We start from the raw sequence: 27,497 nt of genomic DNA, 5'->3' as shown, positions 1-27,497 counted from the left end.
ATGAGGAAACCAGCCTCTCTGCTTTAGCAGAAGACAGGTTCTCATAAGAGATGAAACATAAATTGTGTGCCCATTCAACTGCACAGATTGAGACATTTTCTGAAAACAAAACTCATCAGCACACGTCTTAGTCGCCGACTAAATGAGCCAGGAAAAGAATGAAAAAGCGAAGTCGTTATCCTAAATCTCGTCAACAGATAAAGACGAAACTTGGGAAATAGAAATATATACATCACAACTGATAGGAAAATGCAAAACGGCAGAAACAGGAGGCAATATACCTTTGTGAAAATTATCAAAACTTCCCACTTATGCAATAGTATAAACTATGGCGTAGCTGTATTTTGCCTACACTCAGTCGCTAGTCAAACAAAATCAGAAATGTGACTTGGGGTGCTTTATTTGGGGCCTGACAAATGGATCAGCGCTCAACTGCAGACAGTTGGTAGCCCACATCGATGGTTGTCAACTTAAAAAAAGCTGTGGCTGTTAAGATTTCCTGCACAAAGCTTTCTTCCTGGTATTTACTACATAATCCTACTACATGTGATATCATGAGTTTTTGGTTGCTCTTAAAACGTGTTCCTTTCACGGGGCAATGTGTGTGTGTGTGTGTGTGTGTGGGGGGGGGGGGGGAATCATGTCACTATGTATAACAGTAAGCCTGAGGAAAACACCCATCAAGCGGATGGATTTAGACCCTTTCTCTTTCCCTAATTACTGCAAAGTGCTTTAACGCTACACACTGCGTACTGCAGGGATCGAGCCACTTCACCTCTTATGACAATCCAGAATCAAAGCGTCTTTATTATGAACATCAGCTATCCAAGAGGACGCAGCAGCCCTGACTTTGTTTACATGAAAATCAAGACATGAGTGAGTTCATGCTGAGGTAAACTGCAGGCTATATGTCATCTATGATGTCTTTGTATTAAGGGGATGACAAGCTTTACGCAGAGGAGTTGGTAACAGTGGCCTGAAGGTTTAAGACAGCAATCTTACGACTGGAAGGTCGCCGATTACGTTGGCCTTGAGCAAGGCACGTAATCACACCACCAGTGCAGCTGCTCAGAAGCCCACAAACAAGACTGCGGTTGTTCCAAGCGTCTCCTTGATGTGGACGTGTGTAAACATGTCAATTATTGCTGAAAATAAGCAACCTACCCAGGGTAAATAAAGCACTAACCACCTTACAAGTGCAACTTGAAATGAACTCGGTGTCTATTACTCGTCAATGCTTCAAAGCTAACTGAATGCTGTACAAGATGCTGTGATGCTGTGCAACGCGAGGTACAAATTAGCGGATCGTGTTGTGTGAGTCAGCGAAAAAGGTGTTCTCTTACCTGCAACAGGTGAGTCAGCTGCGATCACTGTCACCAACACCGTCATCCCCAGAAACACCGCACGCCGGCCACGGGCGTGCATGAGAGCCTCGAGCATCACCACCAAACCCACAGAGGAGACTAAACCTGCCATGGTGCGGCGGGGGGTGTGGTCAAGGCATTTCATCCAATTAGGAAGAGAAGATTCATTCCCGAAGAGACAATCGAGGTTTGGGGTATTTCAGGCCTGCCTGGTTTGGTCTCCTTCAGTTTAAGGCCCCTCCTTCCATAACACGTGCTCAGCAGAGAAGAACGACTGCTGAAAACAAAAGAGCAACAGTGTGACGCTCAAAACAACATTTTCTCTGACTGCTTGAGCACCACTTCATTAATCAGCCATTAACTGGTAACAACCACTGAGGTAACCCACAATCACACACTCTATGTATGGTTGCACTCTCTATGCACACATTAATGAATACCAGTAACGCCTGTAATAACTGGGACAAATGGGTCACAAGCAAGGTCATGCTTCTGGAATTGAAAATGAATGATGCAGAGGAAAATAGTCATTGATGTTTTTATTATATTATTATCTGCATGTTGCCTAATCTATGCACTGAACCTTTCTTTAACAATTGATTGAATGGTACGTAATTTGGATGCTAAAATTAAATATGTTTGTATTGGGTTAAAAAATAATAATATTGATCCTATGTTACTACGTTCTCACTCAATACTCTTAACAGATTATGCATATTTCCACAGAAGTAGAATGGCATAAAAACAAAACAAAAAACTATAGTTAAATAAATCACACATTTTGGGGGTTTGTTTTTACATTGTGAAAGAAACCCGACACATTTGAAGCACATGGCCAGTCATTAACGTTATTAGTATTAGTCAAATAAACACAGAATGAAGTATTATTATCCCAGTCGATAAACTAAACAACCGAACTAACTCTTATTACACATATAGACGTGGTGAATAAGAGAAGCAGCACAGGCTGCACGGCTAGCTTCCCTTCTCTCTCATCATGACACACACACACAGCCTCTCGTCCTACATCCCGGCTCCTTACTTGCAAGTTTCACGGTCATGTGGCTGGTGAGGCTCGACAGATGAAGCAGGTTATATGCTAATATAATGCTACATACGGGTTAGCTCACATACTTTGCTCGTGTTTCCCACAGCTAGCCTTGAGTGCACAGATAACAGGATATTTTCCCCCTTTCCTCCTCCAGCCATTCCTGTCTGCACGCTCACTGCTACGCATTCAGACTTACCAAAAAAAAAAAGGAGCTCCAACTCTATCAATTCCTTTGTCTGGGTTACGAGGGATATCCTTGGATGAAATGAAACTCGCTCTGAGGCTTCGTCATTAAACCTTCATGTGACCACCTGCGTGCGTCTGAAGTTATTTCAGTGTAAACGTACTGTGCGCGAGCTCGTAGCTGGCTTCCATCTGACACTCTTTTGGTAACAGTTATCTTCTCCCGTCCCGAGGATTGGGTTAGTCCCGCCTCCTGGCTGATCTGATTAGTTTATAATTTATCGAACCGGCTCTCATTGGCTGCGGCTCATTTATGTCAAAGTGGGCTTTTAAAACTAGGTTGGTCCTCGTCGACTGGCGTCTGCGGCTTCCACGGCAACGTTGCCTCATGCGATGATGCACTTTTCAAGGTATAGCCACGGATGGACATATTAATGCCAGCCTTTTTATTGGCTGAATAGAGTTTACCCATAGACTAGTCATGCTGCAAGAAATCACAACATGAGTCATCAAAGTGGCACTATTCTGCAATGATTCATTTTTGGTGCCGAGTGGTTATTGGGTCCTATTCATTTACAATACCATCAGCATGTCTAAGTCTATTTAAGGACGTTTCTGACGAGACACAACAATGATGCACACTTCGTCTGCATGCTTTCAGTCAGGAGGTAAAGGCCCCAAATCCCAAAGAGCCTGCACGGTTTAAGTATATGATACAAACGTGCAAATGCGTGTTTAGCAAGGTTTTCTGGTTGAAAATAAATGGAGATGTTCAGCACAACCCATTCACGTCAGTGCCAGTTTAATGGACGTCAACAGTTTGGTGCACACCACCACCTGGTGGTAGACTAGTAAGACTAACGTTTCTGATGTTAAATCATTTGGCTTTCAATGATATGATCCATTTAAATCTGAACATTTAGCTGGTACTGTGTGCCCAATGCAAAATAAAATCCTAAAATGTTGATGTCTCTTTTCAAAACATGGCGCTGCCAGCCTATGGTGGAATGTAAGTTTGGAAGAACTTCTACTTTATTTGATTATTACCAGGTTAGGCTACTTTATTTCTACTCTTCTACAGAAGAGGCAAATATTTCATTGTACTTTTTACCCCACGACATACATTTGACAGTTACAATTAATTTCCAGATTAAGATTTTACATAAAAAAAGATACAGTATGATGAGTTTATGCAAAATATTGTAACAACCCAACTGTAAAATAAAAAGGAGCTCTACCTCGACTAACTATTAGAATAAAATGATACTTAATAATTATCGCATTTCTATTAACGATCCCAAAATATAATATATAACACTCACGGTGGTCTTGTGTCTCTGTCATCAGCGCCTTTGGTATTTTATACAAAAATGTAGCATGACTTTCAATAATATAGTATTTTTACATAGTATTTATTAAATAGTGGTATTTGTATTTTGACTTACGCCCGTGAACAGAACATTCTTCCACTATCGGATTCAATCTCTTGCTTGAGGCCACTTCAACATGGTGTATGAGTAAAATAAGGGGAAACACCTGTGTGCATAACCTTTTGGAGTTATAATGTGTAGTATGTCTGCATTATTGTATATTTTTATTTCCTTTCTGATGTATTGAAAGAGTTGCTCAGGCACTCAGAACAAACCTCAAGCACTGTCACACACACACACACACACACATGCAAACACCAGAGTAGAAAACAGGAGACCGGTGCCGTGACTTAACAGTTTAATGTAAATCCAAGACAAAGTGTGATTACATTTCTACACATATACAATATGCATATGTGAGCATACAAATTCTCATTAATAACTCGATTCACCTCGGAGACCGAAAAAATGATCAAAAGTAACAGTGAATAACAAGCTATAACATAGTTCACCACAACGCGAGCCCCTTCTCACCCTACAGTTAGTAAAGAGGACAATTAAAATAACTATATTCTTCTATTTGACGAAGCTGTTTGTCTGTTAAAATCCTCCTGTAAAATTTACAATGCTATCATTAGTTTTTTCGAAGCCTAATATAAATTCACTCCATTTTTCTACAACGAAAATGATTAAGAGAAGCACACAACATCATAATGGTAACACAAGCGCTTAGTAGCAAGTACTCAACTTCTTAGGAGGTTTAATTAATCCTTCTTCTTATTGTCAATATTATATTTATTTAAACATTCTATAAAGCCAGTAAAATATCCATTCTCATAACATACTTAATAATATTAGGCTAAGGAACAGGGTATACATAGAACGCTACAGATCAGAAGATTGAAATAATGAGACGTCACACCCCAATAAACAAAAGTAAATAAGAAAAGACAATTAACAGAGAAGTATACTAGGAAATACTGCAGCACACATTAGTTTTATCGACAAAGAATGAGATTTTACACCATTGAGAAACCAAACAGCAATGGAAATAAAAGGGGGTCAGGGTTTGATGCACTCTTAGGTCTTTAGAAAATGCAAATAAACTGATAAATCACTTGCATGAGTATTGTTGTGCAGAAATTGAGCAATTTACAATTTTGAGAATGTACCCAAAAGGAATTGTGACTGTGACATGACCTCTAGCTTTAGAAGAATATTTTTGTAGTGCAAACAGGAAAATCTGGCTTCGAATGTAGCTTTGGTCTACCACTTCTAGATTCCGTTTATTAACACCACAAAAATAACAATCTTTGGCTAGAAATCTCTCTGAAAGTAAGATGCGAAAACCTACATCTTTCAGTTATGTAAAGCAGGACCAAAGATCTTACAACACAACAATTTGGGGGATTTAAAGTGGTACAAATGGATCCATATCCTTGCCTGGTTTTACATAAATTAGAATAAATTAAGATAGCAGGAAAACAATCGTATTTCAATCAGCTTTGGTTCTTAATTTCATTCATTTTGATCCCCTGACACCCTCTATCAGTGATGGCATCAAACCTTGACCACCTCACCCTGATTCCCCCAAGGAATAGCCAGCAAAAGGAGCCGATCTCCTCAACGAAAAGTACAAAATAAAACAACCTATACTCTCATCCGAAAGGGCTTTAAGAATGCTCGTGTGGCTAGATTAGGAATTACCTGGTGACAGAGAGTACATCAGCTCATGATTAATCCACCTAACGCCTCTTCCTGACTCCTGTACTTTGGGAGGCAGCTGCGACTTTGCCTAACGGTTTACACTGAAGCTCGTGCGGGTCGATGTTGCGGGTTGTCTGCTCTCCAAGTCACCTTGGAGGAGTTTGTCTGAAGACTAGTGTGGCACTGTGCGCCCCTAACGCTCTCAGGAATGCTTCCCAGTGTTTCCACAGCTCCAGGAGGAGGAGGAATCACGATAACACCATGAGCAAAGCTGGAAGTTTGAGTGTATTTTATAGAAGAACGCCAGGCTTCACAGAGAGAGAGAGAGAGAGACACTGCCTTATTTAGTTTTTAAATGTTACCATGAACCTTTGGAGGTTTTGTTGGCTATTTGGAAGGCAGTGCTCTAACAGGAAAGTCGCTAGCTGGGAAGGCTCACCTCAACAACACAAAACATTTTCACACTCTACTTAAGCACATTTTGGTAATTGTAAGGTCACTCGATCTACGTTAATGCTCACATTTCTGATTCCCCTTTTTTTTTTAAAACACAAAACATTGGTTATGTGAAACAGAGTAATAGACAAAGGTATGATACACATCAAGTCATTTCCCGCAATGTTGCGCATACAGGGCCTCTCTTAATTGGATCTTTCATTTGAGAAAATAGCAATTATTTGACATCCCCTAATCATGAGGATAGTAGTAGTTTTACATTACTTCTCTTACATGGGATTTTGCTGGAGATCAGATCTATAATTATTGCATCATGCATGGCCACTTACGGTGTAGAAATTAAATGAATGGTCACCCACTGAGAAAGATCTAAAGCCATATCAGACGTCGCAGGTCACACATTACATTCATTTTGTGCGGGTGACCGTGGTTTTAAAGGTATAGTTGGTACATTTTTGATTAATTAATTTTTACAGGTCATTCTATTCCATGGCACGCTAATGTAAAACAAACTTTTTAGTTTACAAATTCATTTTCATACGACACCAATAAAGCTACAACATCAACAACATAAAAAACAACAACAACAACAACAACTGGCTTATCAATTTGGAGAGAGGTTTGATAATTATTGATCATCCAACCTAGACAGGTGTGAGGAGTAATGAGAGTGAAACCAAACAAGCTTTAAAACAGACTGCAGCTCTTCTCAAAGTTGAACATCCAGATTCTAAACAAATTGATTACTGTGCTGTATGCTTTAAATACGTTAAATCGTCCTTGTGAACATGCATTTGCTTGGGGGGGGGGGTAAAACAACATGTCCTCAAAACTACTCATAAAGCGTTTAAAGATGAGACCAAAAGTTATTGCCTGTCTGCTGCTCTAGCAAAGCTGTGGAGGATTGCTCGTACTGTGCTGTACACGATCGGTCCGTTGAATTCTTTGGTGGGAGAAGCGAAAAGAAAGACCAAGTGTGACAACGCTATCCCCATGCTGACAGGAGACGGGACAGGACAGCAGTGTAGCATGGGTAACGCCAGATTCCCCTAAAACAGTGGAATGTTTCAGTAGTCTGTCTCATAACAGAGGAGCAGATTTCAGTGGATAAATATCTCCCTTATGCATGTGTGTGCTTAGGCCCCAATGACCTAGAGGAAATTAAGTAAATAAAATAAAATGAAAAGACAACAACAGAACAGAGAAGAATGATGTAACCAGTACTATGTAATCACATCTTTAACTACCCGGACCTCAGGCCTGCATGCTGGAGCTGACGGGGAGTGGAGAGTTGAAGGGGGGGAAGTACCAGGATGACAAACCACTCTGGGGCCCGTCAGGTGATTCTTTTTTTTTTTTTAAGAGATGGTTGCATTTCGAACCTGGCTGTTGCCCCCTCAAGCCAAAGCATCTATCTTTAAGGGCCCCATTGGGTTATCATCAACTCAACACTTACTATCACCAGCAGTGTTGCAACACTTTACACAGGTGCACCCACCTCCACGGAATACTAAACATTACTGTACATCAACCTCCAGGTTACAAAATAGAAATGAGCCTGACATATCATAAAAAGACACATCCACAAGAATTATTGCAACAATCTCTAAATAATAAACACAAGATGTACTACAGCCATGTCAAAAAGTTCAAGATAATGTTAAGTTAAAAAAAAACAAATCACTTCAAATGCAAAGTACTATGGCAAACCATGAAGGAGAGGGGAAGGCTTTCACTAAACCACCAGCAGTACTGATGTGCCTACGTTCAAGAGGACAAATAAACAGAGGAGATTATTTGTATCATTGGCTACAAGAAAGAAAAAAAAGATGTCTGTTAAACCAAGCAGCAAACACACAAAGTGACAGCCCTATTGGTTCTCTAAGTGTTCAGCTATCCCGTTCGGCTGGCGTGGCGATGTCTGTGGTGTACCCGGCTCGAAGACAAATGGACAATGGCAACAAAATCGTCCGCAAGGTGCCCTTCCAGGTGTATGCTGTGGCCTTTCCCTTCTGTTCTGTTGAGATGCTACCCAAACCTCAAGCGCAACAAATAACTCGCAATTATTTTTGCCGGAGAAACAAACAACATTAGCAACAATCGACGACAACAAAAGGATTCATGTCAGAATTTATAAGTGTGCATTCCGGTAAGGTAGTGCCCCCTTCGGCCTGCTACCAACCACCCGGGCTCAGTGTCACTATCAACCTGCTCAGTGCCAACTTGCTACCATTTTAGTCCCATTTAAGATAGAGAGTTTCACCCTGCCCTCCACAGTCCCTACCTAAACTGACCCTACGCCTTCAAACAGCCCCTTCCCTCGTGCCTACGCAGTATCTCTCTCGAACAACCCTCGATACTCTCCCTCTCCTCTGCAGCCTGGCTATCCCGAGCCTCACAGACCCACCCTCATGGCAACAATAACTTTCCGTCAGGCCCTTCTCTCGGACTAGCTTTAATAAACCTTTAAAAAACGACCAAACATTGTACTGTAACTCACTCTCTGTACATGAAAACCGAGCTAATATCTCTGCTCCGTTGTCGCGATGCATGAATTCCCTTGTGTGATTATAAAAGAACAAAACAAACATATTCCAAACTAAAGCCACAATTTGGGTGCCACTGTGATAGAGGTTTACGGCTACAGCTATACTGTACATTTTCATATTTACATTAATATCCAGAGCAAAATGTAACAAGAATTTATCTATGACTTTGGTAAGTACCCCAGGCAAGTTATCTCATGCACACATAATAAAATAGCTCAGCGTGATGTCAACTCTGACATTAATCTTCATCATCTATAGTACGCTGTCATTAAGGACAAGAAACAGCAAGGGCTGAGCCTACACCTGGAAGAGAGCTACAACTGCCCCGACTAGGATGTCAAACCAGGGAAACATGTCTCTCTACGTATCGCTATAGTCTCTTGTTGGCTTTCAGGATCCAAGCCAAGTAAACTGTGTCGTTATATCTGTAAGGCACTACGAGGGAACAATGGTCAAAACCTAAAGACTGAAGAGAGTTTTAAGGAGGTGGACTACACACGCATGGCTGACAGTAGCACACACAGACAATCACGTTGTACATGCCTATGTTATTATAACCACTTTGTGCAATCACATTGAAAAAAGAGGAACAAATAAATCTATTGGTATCAGAAAAAAAAAGGTTTTCTTCTTAAAACAAACAGGTGCAGACTGCTACATTCTAAGAACGGGGCCCGACTAAGACACCTAGCTAAAACTGAAGTATCGTCATAAAAGTGAAACATAAAGGAACAGAATATCTATAAATACACTAAAAAGTTTGTTGTCTTCTGTTGGTTATATTTCCAGAAGCCTCCTCGGCTGGAGAAGGTGGAGTGGGGGGAGTTGCCTCTCTTTTCTCCCCACACCATGAATGATTTGGAAATATTAAGACAGTTCAAGGCCATCAATATTTTTTTTTTCTTTGAAGAGCAGCAGGTTTCCGTATTTCACCTTCTCCCAAATGTCTTGGGATTCCAAACTTCCAGTCAGTAACCCCTGTTCAACAGTCTCTTCCCAAATTTAAGAGGGGGAAATGAAAAAAATGAAAAAACAGAAAGCCTCCACTGTTCCAAAAGGCCTGTTTCAAACTTCCCTGTAAAACTAATGAGACGTTACTTTCCTCACAAAGTAAAGCGAAGAATAGACAAATAAACGCAAAAAACTGGCTCTTTCAGGAGGAAAAAAATTGAAAGAAAACATCTTGAACTGTACCCCTCTGAAATTCAACCCCATCTTTCCCTTCTAGAGAGGCTGTGAATTCTTTTTTCTTCTTCTTTTCTCTCTGTCGTTATATCTTCAAGTTATACGTGACAGTTTCATGAGGATTGCATGTTCCTCTGTCTCTGTTTATGTCTGAGGTCGAGGAGAGGATGTTTAGGATGCCGACGGGGCTCAGGGCGAGAGGGTTTCGGGGGGGGGGGGGGGGAGCAGCAGCACTGGGTCAGGCTCGCCAGTGTCAGTCAGTGTCCTCTCTAGAGGTAAGGGTACTGGTTGACCTTGGTGGGGCTCAGAGGGTATCCAGTGTAGACAGCGGAGGCGGGCGAAGCGCTGATGTAGGCCTGGTGGGCAAACTGGGCCTGGTACTGGCTGTGGTGCAAGGAGGGCGAGGGCAACACGCCCATGCTGACCGGGACCTGGTGGATGATGCTTGGTGGGTAGCTTCCGTGCTGGACTGCGTGGCGCGCTGAGCCCTGCGTTGCCACCAGATGGGCCACGGTGCCGGTGGAGCCCAGAGCAGCAGGGGTTGTGTAGGCGTAGAGGTGGGGCTGGCTGGGTAGGTGTGTGGCAGCCAGGTGCGGGTGGATATTGCCCGTGTGAGAGGGGCTGTTGTGATGGAAAGAGTACGGGGCCTGAGTGGCGATGGTGGGGGTGATGTAGGCCTGCTGGCGCCGATGACCATTTCGCTCAGCTACCATATGCTGCTGGGCCTGGATGAGGAGATGATAAGACGGCTGAATGTCAGTTTAAGCCTCAAATATGAAACACTTTCACAAATGTATTGGGTAAGTTTGCCAATTTATTATTATCATAGTTTGACATTTTGGGAAATGATCTTATTCGGACATAGCCAGGCAACTGGCCAGTGTTTACCAAACGAACAATGAGGGTGGTATCGATCTTCTCATCAAACAGAACCTGAAAAAGCTTATCCCCCAAAATAAGCTTATGCTGTACATACTATATATACAATATACACTATTCCTCTAAACATATCATACACACTTATTCACACGCTCGCCATACCTGGCTGAGATTGAGAGGCTGCTGCTGGAGGGAGTGTAGCACAGAGCGCTGCTGTCTGTAGGACCCGCCTCCAATAACGCCCCCGTGTAGGTGATTATTGCCAGACACCACTCCATTGGAGGATTTGAACTTGTAAACGGCATTCTGATGGTTCATTGCTTCTGCACAGGAGAGGATACAAGTTTGGCTATTTGGGAAGCAGTAAGTCCAATACATAACAACGGAATAGTTACTAGCTAATGCATGAGGCTGTGTTTAGGTTTTGGGAGGAATCTGTCACAGTCTCTTACCTGGCATCAGGCGCTCACACTCATTTGGGACCTCACTGCTCTGGGTTTTGAGAGGTGGAATGATGATGGTGCGGGGGTTCCCATTGTTGTAGTTGTCCAGGATGGTGGTCTTCGTGTCGTAGCTGTTGTTGTTGGGGTGCCTGGACTCCACAGTGTAGGGGCTGTTGTTGCTGGAACAGTCGGAGGCGGGTGAATCGTGGACCGTCACGCAACTGATGACATTCTTCCGCTGCTTTGAAGAGGAACTGGAGGAAACAAAAGGGAGGAAAGTTACTTAGAGAACAACTTCTGCGACTAAACAAGGCAATCAATATTATGCTATGATATATGCTGGTTTAATGCTTAAATGTTTTCACTGCATTTTTCATTATCAGATTCTACGTGCTCTCTTTAATTGTAGACTATATGCTGCTGCCAAGTACTGAACCTTACGATGTACGTCAAAACATACTTTTGAGTTATTTTAGCAGGATATAAATCTATTGTTACAATTGCTAGCTGCTTGGCTTTCTTTTTTCTTTTTCTACTACTGTGATTGCTTAGTTTGTGTTTCAATACAGCACATCATACAGGACTTGTCTTTGGCACATCTTTTCTTTTCTGTTGTCAGATGAGAGCACGGTAATAAAATTGATTCGATCCATGGTCACAAAGTACCACTGCCACAGTAATTACCACTGGCCTCGCATGGCCCCATTAGCATTCTATGACTTCAGATCAAATTACTTTTATAGTAATCTGATACTAGAAAACACAGAGATAAGTCATTTAAAATCCTGTATTTCATTCAAATGTTTAAAATCAAAATATGTGATCACAGGAACATACTTAAGATGGCAGAAAGTTGGCTTCTTAGTTTTTGTGGTATAGGTGAAAACATGTCTCTATCCTGCTCAGTCAAAGCAGACGCATGACATGTTTCAAAAGAGGTCTCTTTTTTCTCTGTCTCTGTTTGTTGTGAAGGTTCATATAGCGATGACAAGCCTGCAGACCTTTTACCTCAGTGGCAATTCACTCTATGAGGATGAGCAATGACAAACAAACTTCTGAGCTTGTATCAACTGAGCGACACAGAACCACATGAATCCCTTAAAACCCAGAACTGACCTCTTTTTTTGTTTGTGGTCATCTTCCTCATCCGTGTCACTGCTGATGGTGATGATGCTGACTGCAGGGCTGGGCGTGTCGGGGATGATGATGGTCTGTCTGGGGACGTGGTGCTGGTGCTGGTGGTCGCGGGTGGTGCTGGAAGCCTGCTCTGCTTCGCTAGCCCCCCACCCGCCACCCCCACAGCCCTGCGGGAGCGGGCAGTTGGAGGACGAGCCGTTCTGTAGCACGGCGCAACGTGGAGGTGTGTTCTCCTTCACCCGCTTGGAGCGCTGCGGGGATAGCACCGCCTGAGAGGACGACACCTCGTAGGCGGACATGTTCCTTATTGAAAGACAGAGAAGAGAGTTGAGGGTCACATTGGGGAAAAATACACAGACACTGTAGATCAAAAGCTGTGAGACATCATGAGCTTTTTGTGATTATCGTTAGCGGCCATTAGGATGATTTACAATAAGTCTAGAATCAGTACCTGGCAGACATCTGGTGCTGTTTGTTCTTTTTGGAAGTGGAGTTGTTATTGGTCGAGGGCTGCCTCATAACGTGTGCCACTCCCACATTGAGCGTCTGGTTAGATGGGAGCGTGACGTGGCCAGTCAACAAGGCTGGCTGCTGCATGATGGGATTGTAATGGCTGCCATGTGGGTGGGAATTCCTGTAACATAACACAGTTTCACGTGACCACAACAATAAGACACGCTGAAAAATACATTGATATATCAGGATAATCAAACCCAATGTAAGACAGGGGGAAGTATTTCCCACAGAAGCCAGCGGGTGGCAGCAGATAACTTTTCAAAAGAGAACCAAAGCAGGAGAGGGAACAAGTGAGAGGAGAGAGCGAAGAGGGAGGGCAGAGGAGCTGACACCAGCAGCTGTGGAGCGATAGCTCTGCAGAGGAAGTGCGACACTTTCCCAATCGTCTCTCTGAGGACAACAGAGCTGCCACTGGACAGTAAGGGAGGGGAGGGACGGGGAGGTGAGCGTCTGGTCACAGATGGACAGCTCCGAATGAATTTCTGCATACATGGCCCCAGCAGTCCTCCGCATACACATTATATACCTGCATCCTCCTTATCTCCCTGCAGATGGGCTTCTGCCATCTATCCATCCATTTATCGAGTCATCGGCGTGACAGGCTATACTAGACCTGATGTCTCTACATATAAATATATCCCATCTCCCTGAGGTAAATCTGCTCTTATAAAAGCACCGGTGTTCACGTGGGTGACTGTGATTCATTGACAATAAAGGACAAGCTGTTAGGGAGATGCAGGCTCCTCGGTCAATCAGTCTTCTGCTGCACCATCTTCCTATAGCACGTTTTGACCTATAAAAGCCATAAAACCACTGCTGGCCTTTGAAATCAATTTGTCTGCCCTGACCTACAGTCTTGCCCCGAATGTTGTGTGTATAAACTTGATTTCATAAAAGTGCTTTGTTCTTGAAGCTTTAAAGTGACACATGTCAACCAGTTAGATTTATTTATCCAGCTAAATCCTTGGGAGAAGAGTGATGGATTCGAAAACTGTAGGCCACAATAGTGGGCCACAATATTCAGACATCAGCAGTTAAGACTGGCTGGGAGCAGTTACAAGAAAGAAAGCAGTGTTGTTCACCTCCAGTTGGCAAGAGGCTGTGTGCTGCTCATGGAGTCGGGGATGACAGTGGCATGCTGGACTGAGGTGTGGGTGAGCTGCTGCCAGGCTGGAGGCAGTAGGATCTGCTGGGTGCCGCTGGGCCAGGCCTGCTGAGGGAGGAGAACACAGAGTGGGGGATAAACAGAGAAGGGGGGGGGGGGGGGGACCAGAAGTGTTGAAAGGACAGAGAGAGGAGATACAGGGAAAACAGTCAACTGCCGTGTAACAAAACAACCAAGCAATGAATATTATTAATTTGTTTTCTGAAGTCTTTCAGGGACTGCAAAGTCACCCATGATTGAGTCTTTTCATTTAGGCATAATAAATGAAGGCGCAAAGGGAACTCATTGAGCTCATTGATTAGTTTTGAGGGTGATAAATTACAGTATCTTTTCCAAAGTGCATAACAGCTGGTCTAAACCAGCTACTGGGCATGTAAAGTGAACTTCGCCAGCTTCAAGGAGACATCCATCGACAAAGGAGATAAGACCAGGAATTAATAAAGATGTACAGCAGCTCCTTTCTTTGTCTACTTTCGTATGAGTGAGTGTGTGTGTGTGTGTGTGTGTGTGTGTGTGTGATTATGTGTTTGACTTGAGTCAAATCAACCTATGTTCTAATTAAATTCGTAGGCCTATTCAAGCTGCTGTGAAAGAGGCTACTTTGTATTTCTGATGCAGAACAGGAGGAGTATCCAGCATTATGTGCCCCAAGACGTGCCAAGATGAGCGTGCGTGCGTGCATGCCTGAACGTGTTTGTGTGTTACTGCGTGTGTAACCCTAATAGTTTAATGCAGTTCTATTGATTAGCACTTTAATGTCAGGGCTAATGAATTGTTCCTTTAATACCATTTGCACATCTATTTACAACAGCATCAGTATGTGCTGCAGCACACACACGTTTAAATAGAGGAAGAGAAAGACACACAGACAAACAGGCAGAGCGAGAGAGAGAGAGGCACCATACAAAATGCAAAGCAGATAATCTGTGTATTTGCTACGGTAACTTTATTTTTACCTTCATCTTTTAACTTTATCTTAACCTTTATCTTTGTATTCACATATTTGCTGTGCGCTGTCTGTTTCCATTATATTCTGACACAAAGTAGCTGTTCTGCTCTGTATTCTGGCTGCAGGCTTGTGGAAGTGGAATTGTTTTTGTCTGAGGCAGGTTGCAAAGTCCAAACCAACAAGCCTGTGGTTGAAGTGCTGCAGGGGGCATCTTCAGGCCAGCGGTGCTGCCTTGTCTGTGCACTGATGACTGACATCTCTAATGGAACATTGTGGAGCTGGAGATGGTCTTTACATCCAAGACCACATCCAATGCCTTTTATCAACATGCCATTAAGAGACTGTAATACATCCATCCATCTCCCGCTCCTCCTGCTCGCTCTATCTCCATTCCCGGCACTCTACGTGTCTCTCTCACTCGGCGTCTGCGTTGTGTAACCAGCCTGTCTGCCCTGAAATGGTAACCCAGTTAAGAGGCCATTTCTTTCTTCTCAGAGTACACCATCACTATCAGCGGCCCACCGCCTCCCACCTCGACCTACACTCCCCGGGTGAAAACCCTTTGTCACCTCGGGGCTTTGAAAGCCCCAGCTCTCACTCCCCAATTGTTTCCACATTTTCTGCATTCCTGCTCCAGATAAAGGTCCTGCTGGTGTCCCTGCCTCCCTGCTTAGAGCCTCCTTCCCTCTACCCCCTCTCTGCTCGCCCAGGGTGCTCAGGGCTAAACTTGCATGGGTCCAAGGTGGGCAAAGGGTGCATGGGTAGCAGTGAGCAGTGGGTGGGAGAAGGCGCAGGTCGGGAGAATGCAACCGACAACTCGTCCGAGCCCGTGGGACCTCCCACCGTCAAGGAATAAATACACCACAAACCTAGTTAATAGGTGTGCTGCTCGCTGGCCTATATAAACCATCTGCCTGCGTTAACTATTACATGTCTTTGTTTAACATGTGTGCAGACAGAGGTAAGTACGTGCAGAGCAGGGCAGCAATGTGCGAGCCACACTTGATATAACAGGTCATGTAATTTACATTTCCCTTAAAGACACGTAGATGCTTTAATTCGTTTTGCCTCTGACCGAGCCATCATATCCATGGATCTGGTGATGTTGTGAATTCTCTGGTCATGCAGAGCCTCATCCAAGCTTCCCCTGACCTCCCAGGATCCTCCGAGGCCTGTAATTTGGAGCGCCTGACTTGGAAGCAGCCCTGGAGCTAATCACCATTTGGTATCTGACAGATTAACCCACCATAGAAACACAGGCGCACGTACGCACACACACAGACACACACACACACACACACAGAGCTTCGCTGCCTGTCTGCCTGCCTACTGCATGATTAACTGGAGATAAGGGAGCGCTTCAAACTCCCTGGATTCACAGGGATATTTAAAGCCGTCATGGAAATTTCCATAGGGAAAGAGGTGGTGTGGTAATGGAAGTGGTCTACAGCGCGTGTGTGTGTGTGCGTGCAGAGAGAGTGATGCACAGTCACTCCCTGTTACTTCCAACAACTGTATATTAGCAGCTAAAGCTTCGGCCCCACTGTGCAGGCTCCAGTGAAGGCCTTCTCTGTGTGAAAGGCTCCTGCCTTTGTGTGCATCAGACCATGGCAGCCTCAGCCTCCAGGAGAGCGCGACAGCAGAAAGAGCGAGTGAGGGGGAGAGAGAGTAAGAGGAGGGAGAGAGAGAGGCAGAGAGAGAGAGGCAGGGAGCAATGCACAGGAGAGCTTGGCCTGAATGCGCTCAGGAAAAAAACAGCTGCCAGCAGGGGCAGGGTCAGGAACATTGAGTGATTTCCAGCCTCCATCGATAGATACTATTCTTAGTGAAGGCTTATGAAAAAAAAGGATGCAGAGAGCTTTGTTCGTATGCGAGCAGTTCCAAGTCTGAAAGCCAAAAAACTCTATTAGTTCGTTCTCTGTGATACTTTACCTGTGTAAGCAGGCCAGGTTGAATCTGCAGAGGCTGGGCACCAGGGGCCTGCGTCACTATGGGAACAGCATTCTCCATCCGCACAGAGTAACTGGTGTGCTTGGAAGGGGACGCCTGCAGCCCTGTGCACAAATAAAGCCCATGTTACAGAGGATGTCAACAAAACAACAACAAAAAACATGCATTTCTGCAGAATTACGAGCGAGAGATCACACAAAATGTTTTATTTGCACACTGATTTATGTGCATTCAACAGATGTCAAAACCCCTCTGCTCTGTGTTCGAATATAGAAACGACACTTTGAAAAACACAAACAGTAGTCATGGCAATAGTATAAAAACAGCTTCTAATAATGGATTTTTTTATCACCCATTCCATAAAAAGAATAAATAAACAAACAGAATAATGCCTTAGAGCTTTTCTGCCCTCCCAGCGCAAACACAGAGGAGACAAACAGGGGGGTGAGTAAGCCTTACACAAACATATTCAATTTCCTTTGAAATGACTAATTGCCTCATCAAGTTATCAGGGAATGAGAGTTTGTATGGTAGGATTGACTCTACCTGTATGGTGCAAGACCAAAACTGTTCTAGTGCAGGCGCTCATGGCTGTGATTTTAGGTTTTGCACAGATGACCGCAAATCCCACTCTATTTACTCACACTAATGCATACTGACTGGTCAAACCTCCTTACCTTGGAAGCCAGGTGGGCAGACGATGAGCGCCTGCTGGAAGGGGTCGGGCCGGGCAGCGCAGAGCTGAGGAGCCCCCGGCTGTAGGGGCATGCTCCTCTGGGCCACGGCTGCCATAGAGGCAGCGGAGGGCTGGTAGAGTGCAGATTGGTAGTTTAGTATGGAGACATCAGGACTTGCAAAGGAAAGGGTGGCATTGTTGGTGGAGGAGGGAACCAGGTTGGCGGCCTAAAGGAATGATGGGACCAAAATAAAAATCATGAGAGTGGAGGTACTGATGGGAACAACAGGGAAGTGGAAGTGCTCCGGGGAGGGAGGGTTGAACAGCAGGCACGGTAAATAAAAAATAAAAAAAACAGAAAGATAACAGTATTCTAAAAAAAACAATACACAGACAAAGATGCAAAACAACCTCCAAGATAAGATCAGAGCCGGTGGAAGAATAAGGAAATTGGACGACTGATTTGAAAGTGTCTTAAAATATGCGGACTGTTGATTTGATTAATTAGAGGGAGGGAAAGAATGTTTGGAGAGATGCAATCAATGCTACAATCCGTAGAATAATCAACCATCAATGAGCAAAATGACACCACGCAGATTTAGACTGAGATTTTGATAATCGTGTATCATTTACAGCATTTACTGGGTAAAAATGTCTGGACTTCTGGTGACAATATACTGAACATGAATGTATGATATGTCTCGGTACACAATTCAGCAACAACCAATAGCATAAACATCTTCCGTATTGTCTCGCTTAAATGATGAGTGTTAAAGGCATAAGGAGATCACATTACTAAGGCTGTTTAAATGTAAATGTAACTGAGTTATAATGAGCCAATATAATGAGCTGCAGCAAAACTTGACATTTCATGTCACAGCTTCACTATCTAGCCCCCAAATCAATATGCCTGACAGGAGTAATATTTCCCAGCCAGCAGTCATTATATAATTGTGTAAGCTTAGGTAACTCCAGCATGTCTTGACCATTAATAAGACATGTGGAATACTCAGATTGCCTGGGAACATCCTAGATACAAACAAATGCTTTTAAGAGACACCGTTTGCTCATCTCGTAAGTAGTATTTGCTCCGCGAGACACCGTCTAATTTTAGCCCTTTCATTAAGCGCACATAGGGGTGGAGGAAAATAGAGAGACAGCGCTTTCATTTTTCATTTGCTCTCTTTAGCGTGTTCGATAAACACCAGGGGAGGGAACATAATCAATATGGCACTGTGGCATTCATCATAAACAAGCCAAAGATACATTCCAGCCTTGCAAATGAATCAAGCTGAATAAATCACTAACTTAAGTCTGTTTGTATGCCCTAAAAGCCACGAGCAGAAAAGACAAGCTGAGGGAATGTTAATCCATTTAAGTCACAGCAAGATGGGGTTTTTGTCGCATGCTACACAGTGTGAGCTGGCTCGATATAGTTGGTGATAAAGAACTTTGTTTACTAAAGAGAGGGGTGGGGGAGAGAGAGCAGGAGTTGTAACTAAGCACAATCTGGAGAACCTTGCAACACGAAGCTCGGTGATTCCGGCATAAGCCAAAAGTCAGCAGTTTCGATTCACAGACCGTACGGGAACGAAGCGGTAAAGCACCACAGGCTCAACCCCGGGAAATGGGAGGAAAGAGGAGAAGACAGCGGAGGACAGGAGTGAGAGGAGGGAAAGGGAGAGAGGAAGCCTGGTAAAGGGATTCTTAAGGCCTGAAAGCCCCAGAATGCAAGGCAAGCAGGAAGTGGGGCTTGTCATGTGTGTAATCAGCACTTTGTGACAATCCCACAGGACCTGGGGCACAGACAGAAATGCAGGCAGACAGATATACATGCACCAAGGCAGAAAGTAAGTAAGCATGGAAACGTGCAGACAGACAGGAAGACCGGACAGAGAAAAATAGAACAAAGACACAAACAGCCGCTTTTGGGCTGCTGAGCTGTTAAACTACTGACAGTTGGGCGTTTAAAATACGATTATTTGGTGAAGACAGCAGTTCACCGGGTTTGTAAGCGAGATGCATCATTCGTTTTGTGGCCTGAGGCAGCTCGGCATTAATTATCTATTGTGATATATATACATTTACTTGATAAATATTCCACACTGCATTTCTTATGCCATTTTGTCAATGGAAATGCCGTAAACCAAAGCTGAAATAATTAACATACTTGCATCCGACGGCATTAAAAGTTCTCTCTGTCAGTGGTTGCCTAACATACTGATGAGTGAGGTTTTACCTGGCTGTGCACAGTGTTCAGCTGGTTGTTGAAGGTCATGGTGAGGTTGGTGGAGGTGCTGGGGGCCACGTGGGTGATAAAGGGCGTCTTGCTCTGGTTGACGGTGTCGTACATGTTGACGCGGCGCTTACAGATCTCCATGTTTTGGAAGCACGACTTCACACTGCACGGACGGACAGGGAGGGAGAAGGAATGAGTGCTGCGTCCTGTGACAGCGGCAGATGTTGTTTCACTGTTTGAATGATAATTATATGAACAACAACAGGGCCCGTTCGGCACGTACTGTGTGCTGTGCGGGAAATCGAGGAGATGTGTCATAGTAACAAAGGGGTGGTTGAGCGTTTCGATAGGGGTGATCCTCTTGTCTGCGTCAATGGTCAGCATCTTGGTTAACAAGTCGATGAACTCCCTTCTGTCGGCCTTCTCTGCCAGCATCTCGGTCCCCTCCAGATCCGACGCCATGTTCACCTGGAGGCACAACAACGGACACACATGCATCTTAGCATAGGGCCTGATTGAGTATTCAAGGACTCTCATGTTTACGTGGACGACAGAGAAAAAAAATCTCTCCCACAACTTATTCCCAGAGGGGCCTATTAATACTCGCAAGGCCTCATCCGTTAGGGTGTCAGTGTGAGTGTCACAGAACCCGGTGATAACCTTGCACCTTAGTGACATTATAAACATTTGCACTGGTATTTCTAGCACCACTTGAAATACCTCCTGGCGCCGTTGCTGAGATTTTTATCTATTCCTGAGATGTGAAAACAAACAAAAACATGAACCCTATAAATGTTGCCATTGGCTAGTCCTTATAAAAGACAAATAAAAACTTTCATAAAGGACACCATTTTGTGAGAGCCTCTTAGAGAGTAATGAGACAACTTAACTTAAATAGGTTTTGAAGCAATTCTGGGAAGCTGCCTTGGAACATTGTGTCGCTTCATCTGTAGTGCAGCTTGGGTTGTGGATGAACACGGGGCAAAGCAGCCGATTTCTGCAGATTCTTTGCTCCAATGAAAACCCACAAAACTAGCAGGGATTGATTTGTTAGGCAGGGGACTAACTCTGGGGACTGGGTTTGCTTTTACATGTGGGGTGGGGTAGCGAAGTAAGTGGGACAAGGTCGTGATATAGCTAGTCTGGGTTGAAGCGAACAAGCAGATTGTCAGGCAGTGCAAGGACAGAGACGGGGACAGAGGCAGCAGACAGGCAGCCTTGTTTATTGTGACTGCCATGCAGAGGTAGCGGGGCTGTTTTTAATAAAGACGCAGTGCTTATCTGTAGGCCTGCTCCAGGGGCTATCAGATGTGCTGCCAGTCAACACTGCAAATCTGATTCAATTCTCTTTCTCTATGCAGGTTATTCAGGCTCTGTAACCATTCCTCTCTGCTTGCCACCTCCGCTGGCTGTGATAAAGGAATAATCTGCGGAATGAGGTGAGACATAATCACGTCGTCCTCTGCTAGTGGAAGAGATGACTTTGGGAAATGTACACAGTTTGGTTGCTCATGGGTAGCAGGTGGGAGTTGGCTGAGGGGTGCCACAATAATCAGACTCGAAGGCTCCAAGCGGAAGCCAGAAAAGGAATAAGAATTTTCCTAACTTTCCATTAAATTAAGATACGTGAATTTACTCGATAGAAAACGTATTTTCATGCTTAATTTTCTTTCAATAACAGCAAAAGACAACATTTGACATTTTCTAATCTTAAATGAAAATCAAAAAAGGCCACTAAATAGACATAAAGGGGCTTCAACAAATACGGTCAGCCTTGCGCGTTTTGCATGTCGACGGCTCTTTATGGAGCCACATCTGTGCCGTGGGGAGCACTGACATGCCACTCCGGAGTAAGGGCAGGGATGGCAGATGTCGAGCAGTGAGACAGACCGGGCTACGCCTCAGGAGGTGCGGAGCTCGGCGTGCAGGATGCAGGCCTGTCTTCTGCACAGCACTACGACGAGTGCAGATTTACCCAGAAACGTCATTACTCAGTGGGAAGAGTATAGCAGAAGAGAGTGAAAGTGTATTTGCAAGTGTATGTTGTAAAAATATTGAAGGATTGCAGATCACAGTGAATGCATTTTTTCGAGGAGACCTTCCTTCCATCTACATCAGGCCTCAAGCAGGATCCTGCATTTGCTCTAAGTTGGTCTCTGATTTACTCAAATTAGATATACTTGTGACTAAAGCCTCCCCACATTTCCCACGACTGAGAGGAGGTTCATTATTTCTTCCTGGCACCCAGCCTCTCTGTCTTTCAGGGCCTTCAGCTACATCATCCATTATACACGCGGAGACAGATGTCCACAATGCTGACTTGTTTATACGGCCGAGGATAGTGAGACGGGGCAAAATAGGCAGTTTTCTCCCACATTAAGCTTGTGCAGCTCTGCTGTATCGCCTTTGTGGTAAGCTGAATCCGGCTGCTGCAGTGAGAGAAAGATGGGACACAGAGCTTGAAGCGTAGGAGACAGAGATGACCCAGGGGATATCATACCAGTGCAGGTTGGTTTCATTAAACTGCATATGTGTGTGTGTGTGTGTGTGTGTGTGTGTGTGTGTGTGTGTGTGTGTGTGTGTGTGCTGTAAACTCAACAAGCCCGGACAGTGATACTATCATGTCCCAGCCGACGGCATGTTATTCCAGACAGGCCTGACAACGGCCCTGGGCACTACTGGACAACCATAATTGTCTCCATCACTTAAGTCACTACTTACACATGGACAGTCTCCAGAAGCTGCTCCTGGTTGGGCACCAAGTCGACCATTTTCAAAAAGAAATAATTCACCTGCTTGACTCTTATCTCTTGGCTCGTCATTATCAGAGGAAGGATCGAGGTGCACGATGACATGAGAGTACTGTCACAGATTCGAAGGGGGCCCTGGGAAAAACATTGTAATTTTCCATCACGCTGCCATATCTGTCGGCAGAATCGGTATTTGGCCAAGTAAGGGTGAACAAAACAACACTTAATATCATCTCCCTGTCAGGCACGTCCTATCAAAATGTAATGGCTACATGTGAACTTTCCCACCGCGGAGAGACCAATTCACGCTGAGTCATCGAGGAAAGTGACATTAGATGTAGCCGCATTCAGTAGCAGGGCTTTTCCATGTAGAAGTCTCGTTGTAATGTAAGTCACTTCCTGGGGTTAAGCAAGAGCTTCTTAACAAGCAGATTCCCACAGGCGACATGCAGGACTGCAGGGAGAGAGGGGCTAACCAGCTGAGTCATGAAGACACAACATGGTGCGGGTCCCACTGAGCTGGTCTGAAAAACTGGTGTGGAAACTCTGGTGTGTGTGTGTGAGAGTAAAACATTTTGTTCCCTTGTCGTCTACATACTTACTGTACATGTACTGTAGACATAGAAAGTGAAGATAAAGCCACAACACTCACTCCAGCTTAAATAAGAAAGCAAACTGTATATATATACAATAACCACCCTTACCACATGCTCAGCCTCAATGTCTGTAACTTATTTGATAGCGGTTAAGCAAAATGAAGAGCAGATTTAAGGAGGGGTTCCAGTGAACAGCTGCTTTCATTTGACTTTGTAAACTTCCATATAGAAGCAGAGCTACACTGCATCTGGAGATCAGACCTTGGCAGCATAAATATTTTAAAGGATTTCAAATATTTGATGGATGCGATGGATCAAACTGACCTGGGACCTGGTTAGACTCATCATTTGAAGCTTCAAATGCAAGACAGGTGGATGTCATTCAAGCAAAAGACAGAGCAAAGGCAAATAATATGTCTATTGGTACGATTCGTGCGGGAGAGAGTCATGTGTTCGTGTTACTGAAACAGCATACCTGCGCCATATCATCCAGGCAGTTGAAGATGTACTTGCGAGCCTCCTTGGACTTGATCCCCGTTTCACCCTCGTGGTCCTCTGGAGTCTGCGGGAGACAAGAAGCAGATGTTCCTCTCAAATCCACATCACACTTCCCCTCTGGAAACGCACTATTTACATTTGGCTCATTACAGCCTCTTGTTGTTGATGTGCGGCAGGACTCGGCTTGCCCTCCGAGCAACCCTGGGGTAGCACACAAACACTCATCTAACAGCCAGCAAAGATGGGGGGAGACTGGGGAGACGGCATGTGGAGGCCCACGCTAAATCACTGAGATGACATGCAGAATGTAAACTGCACACACGTGCACATGGACAGACTTTCACTTAAACACTTGAACACAGGCGATCACGCTTTTTCAACGGTTGACTTTAGAAGCCTGCTCACTGAACACATGATATTTTTAATTACAGTCAGCAAAGCGATGCAGCTGCTGTTACGTGGAAACACATGGCAAGGTCAAATTAAAGCTGAGCAATCACTCTTCGGGATGGAAAAAAAGTGGTCAGGATGCCTTGACGTTTGATTTTCCACAAAGCAAAGAGACTAGTTACAGCAGTGGTGTCGGGTCGGTGTCTTCCCTACAATGCTGCTGTCACCTCTTATCTTCAGGACCTCAAGGAGCCCCTTATTGAACAACACTGTGTTTGAAAAAGGCCTCCAAAGCACGAATGTCACACAGTTTTTCAGAGAGGACTGAGAAATTCTTAAATTTGAGCAAAAAACGTGAAACGGTTGCGCACCTTTTACCTGACAACTGCTAAAAGCCCATGGACAGCTGACCCGAGAGCATTTACTATGTACTTTATGTTGCTACATGACTTCATTTAAAGGGCAATTATCATGGTGTGTTAATGGGATTCATAAGAAGCAAACGCACTAGGCTCTTAGAAAAAAAGGCCAATCGTAGGCTCAGCCAGATCAGACACTGTAAAGACATCACTGCCCTGCAGAACAAAAGTTCAACTTAAGTTAATGAGGGTAAAAAGGAAAGGAGCGGACCTCCTCATTGAGTGGCCTACATGGAGGGACAGTGGAAGGGGTTGGAGCAGACACCCTCTGAGCTGGATTCATCAGCCCGGGCTTCCATTTGCCAAATCCTCTCACAGAGATCCACTTTGCTCTCATTACTCCCTGACTTTCTTTATAGCCAGGGTCGTCAAGGCCTCACACACAGTGTGCCAGAGTGTCGTAGAATATTAACGACAGATATTGCTGGCAAAAATATCACCTGCTCTTAGAAGGATGTACCGGAAGGCATTTGTGTGTTTGTGCGCATGCATCTCTATCATTCCAGCTGTACCTTAAGTCTCCAGAGAGGATAGGTGGAGTCGGGGTCTCTGTTGAAGAACCTGGTGGTTTTTGTCCCCGCACTCAACAGATACTCTGCAGGCAGACCCTGTGTCTGCGAGATATATCGGATCTGAAAGACAGAAGATAAAAAAATGCACGTGAGACTTTTCACATCATATGCATGATTGAGCCATGAGTTGTGTTGAATTGGGGAGCCCTGTGAATATCACCAATGACAAAAGAAAAAAGGCTAAAACTTTAGGATTGATGTTCTTTTGGCAGAAGTACGATCTATGCTGAAATTAACTACTCCAGACTTATATGGCTGCGATATGCATTGCACCCAAACATGACCTCAGCTCAAGAGTCTGAGATTGATTTGAGACTTGCAAATGAGACACTTTGCAAAGTTTTCGGGCTTGTGAAATATCAGGCGGGCTTGTTCAGTGATGGAGCACAACTTGCTCAAGGTTTTCCCACTGAGCCTCGTCTGACTGATAGAGAGGGGGGAACGCGGCAATGTCTTGCTCTGGAGCACAGGGGCTGCGCTAATTGGACAAGTGGCTCTGTGGCATCTGTTCAGATAAACAGGGAGGCTGCGCAAGAATCATCAGGGGCTGTCAGGGGGATTAGTGAAGCCCCCCCACCCTCCCAAACACACTCACAAGAGCACACTCGCGGAGAGAGAACACGCGCATATGCATACACGTAAATATAACTGCACGTGAAGTCAGAGTCATGATTATTAGAGCACCCAGACACACAGTGGCACAGAGGTCAGGAGACAGCTTGGAGGTCCGAGGGATCATTATATGTTACCTGATCGTACTCTGAGGCTCCTGGGTAGAGGGGCCATCCCAGAAAGAGCTCGGCTATCACACAGCCCAGGGACCACATGTCTATGGCCTCACAGAACGGCAGGCCCAGGATGATCTCCGGTGCCCTGTGGATGGAGAAAACACACAGTATTGTTAGAAATCAGACATAAATGTATAGGGCCCCACCGAGCAGAGCTGTGCTGTGACTGACAAGGACTCAGACAAGTGAGCCCAGCGCAGTACACAGAGGTCAGAAGATGAAATAATCTGATGTAGGAGTGAGCTGGAGAGTTTCAAAAAGCCAATATGATCTAATTGGACAACAAACACAAAGATGATTACATTTCGTTTTGCACGCAAACACACTTTTCCACACCAAGACAGACGATCTAGCCCTCCATTAATCTTCAATGTCTGAAGGCTGTTATGATATCTTAACATTGATCACTCAATGTAGCCTTGTGCCGTAGGTCGTCATTTCTTTCCTATCACCTGTTTAGGCGGTTTTCCAAGGTGCCACATGGCAGATAACTGATTGATAAACATGCAGGAGCTCTGCGTGGAGGTAGAAGGGTATGTTTACTGAGTCCCCCGGTCCACAGCCACAAAGCAATGTGGAAGCAATTATGCCATAAACAAAAAACTAAAATAAAAAAAGCATAAAGATTCTGTGGAGCATGCAATGAGCTTCATCCGGGCTTTTAGAGGGCTGCATTTGAGTTAATAATGCCAGCGCTTAGTTCCTAGACACTAAGCTTTTTCCTACATACACTCTTAACAGTGACGCACAAAGAGACCATTTCAGTAGAAGAGGAGATAAATATCTATGATTTGATAAAAGAAGAAGAAATATTGCTTCAGTTATTTGAGCAGCACCGCAGTCCGAAACAATTGCCAATTTCCATTCAACATGTTTTATATCCTGTCAGAAAGACTAATACGCTTCTTGTGAGCTCACGTCTCTGATGGGGCTTAAAATAACCAAGAACACATTGACTCTGCCCTCTAACGATCCAAAGCCCTTTCAAGAGGTTGTCTGGCTGTCGTCAACATATGGGGGACGCTTTTGGCCTTACACGTTACTTATTGGTGAGACTTAGCCACTCTACAACTTCAATCTAGACTGAACTGCTGAAACGGAAATCCTTCTCTATGTATTAATAACATATTAACAGCATGACACACAGATCACAGGATCTTACGGCTAATCTCGGAAAGTTTCTCATTCATGGCTGAGTTCACAATGCTGATTGCTGTGACCATGGTAACTAGGGCTAGTGCTGCCCCCTAAGCCGAGGCGGGCTGTGGCAGGGTCGCAGAGAGAGAAGCGGTCCCGTTGGAACTGTAGGTACCAGGGAAACGGAGAATATGGAAAACAGCATGGGGTCTTTATACGCCTGTTCGGGGGTGGGGGGTGGGGGGGGGGGGGATTTGGAGGAGAATTAATGAACATACCTCACATACTTAAAAGCTAATTTCCAACTGTAGCTCCGTGCCCTCTATTCATTGCTCGCTGACAAAAAAAGCAAAATGAAAAGAGGGCACAGGGGATTCATTGTATACTGAGATGGTTCTAATATAGAAAGGCAGGAGACACCACGAGGATAGACGATGAGATGCTGGATAAGAAAAATAATACCGGAACAAGACGGAGAGAGTTCAAGACAGGCAGAGGCACAAATAAAGCAAGTGAGGGGGAGCAGCG

The 27,497-nt window shown here is 44.5% G+C and overlaps 2 protein-coding genes across 6 annotated transcripts in view; both read right to left on the bottom strand.

Annotated features, from left to right (window-relative positions):
- Nucleotides 1-4,165, bottom strand: part of LOC142938345 (UPF0606 protein KIAA1549-like) — a 35,090-nt gene extending 30,925 nt beyond the window's left edge. For both annotated transcript variants that reach the window (XM_076081642.1, XM_076081643.1), the window contains exon 1: nucleotides 1,344-4,165. In XM_076081642.1, the coding sequence (XP_075937757.1) occupies nucleotides 1,344-1,509 (166 nt within the window). In that variant the 5' untranslated portion in view covers nucleotides 1,510-4,165. The remainder of the gene's footprint in view (nucleotides 1-1,343) is intronic.
- A 144-nt stretch (nucleotides 4,166-4,309) lies between these two features.
- The window catches only part of hipk2 (homeodomain interacting protein kinase 2), a 69,460-nt gene continuing 46,272 nt past the window's right edge, over nucleotides 4,310-27,497 (bottom strand). For 2 of the 4 annotated variants that reach the window (XM_076081648.1, XM_076081645.1), the window contains exons 3-15: nucleotides 25,794-25,917; nucleotides 24,985-25,104; nucleotides 23,641-23,727; nucleotides 20,103-20,287; nucleotides 19,820-19,982; nucleotides 17,582-17,807; nucleotides 16,887-17,008; nucleotides 13,923-14,053; nucleotides 12,776-12,958; nucleotides 12,304-12,627; nucleotides 11,197-11,441; nucleotides 10,907-11,067; nucleotides 4,310-10,590 (exon numbers count right to left, since the gene is read on the bottom strand). In XM_076081648.1, coding sequence (XP_075937763.1) covers nucleotides 10,135-10,590; nucleotides 10,907-11,067; nucleotides 11,197-11,441; nucleotides 12,304-12,627; nucleotides 12,776-12,958; nucleotides 13,923-14,053; nucleotides 16,887-17,008; nucleotides 17,582-17,807; nucleotides 19,820-19,982; nucleotides 20,103-20,287; nucleotides 23,641-23,727; nucleotides 24,985-25,104; nucleotides 25,794-25,917 — 2,527 coding nt within the window. In that variant the 3' untranslated portion in view covers nucleotides 4,310-10,134. The remainder of the gene's footprint in view (nucleotides 10,591-10,906; nucleotides 11,068-11,196; nucleotides 11,442-12,303; nucleotides 12,628-12,775; nucleotides 12,959-13,922; nucleotides 14,054-16,886; nucleotides 17,009-17,581; nucleotides 17,808-19,819; nucleotides 19,983-20,102; nucleotides 20,288-23,640; nucleotides 23,728-24,984; nucleotides 25,105-25,793; nucleotides 25,918-27,497) is intronic. The other 2 variants (XM_076081647.1, XM_076081646.1) reach the window with 2 other exon arrangements.

The sequence above is a fragment of the Anarhichas minor genome, unplaced genomic scaffold (genome assembly GCF_050575085.1).
Source record: "Anarhichas minor isolate MPS153535 unplaced genomic scaffold, ASM5057508v1 ptg000083l, whole genome shotgun sequence".
NCBI lineage: Eukaryota > Metazoa > Chordata > Actinopteri > Perciformes > Anarhichadidae > Anarhichas > Anarhichas minor.
Note: the sequence above shows the minus strand (reverse complement) of the source record. Positions and strands in the feature narration are given on the sequence as shown.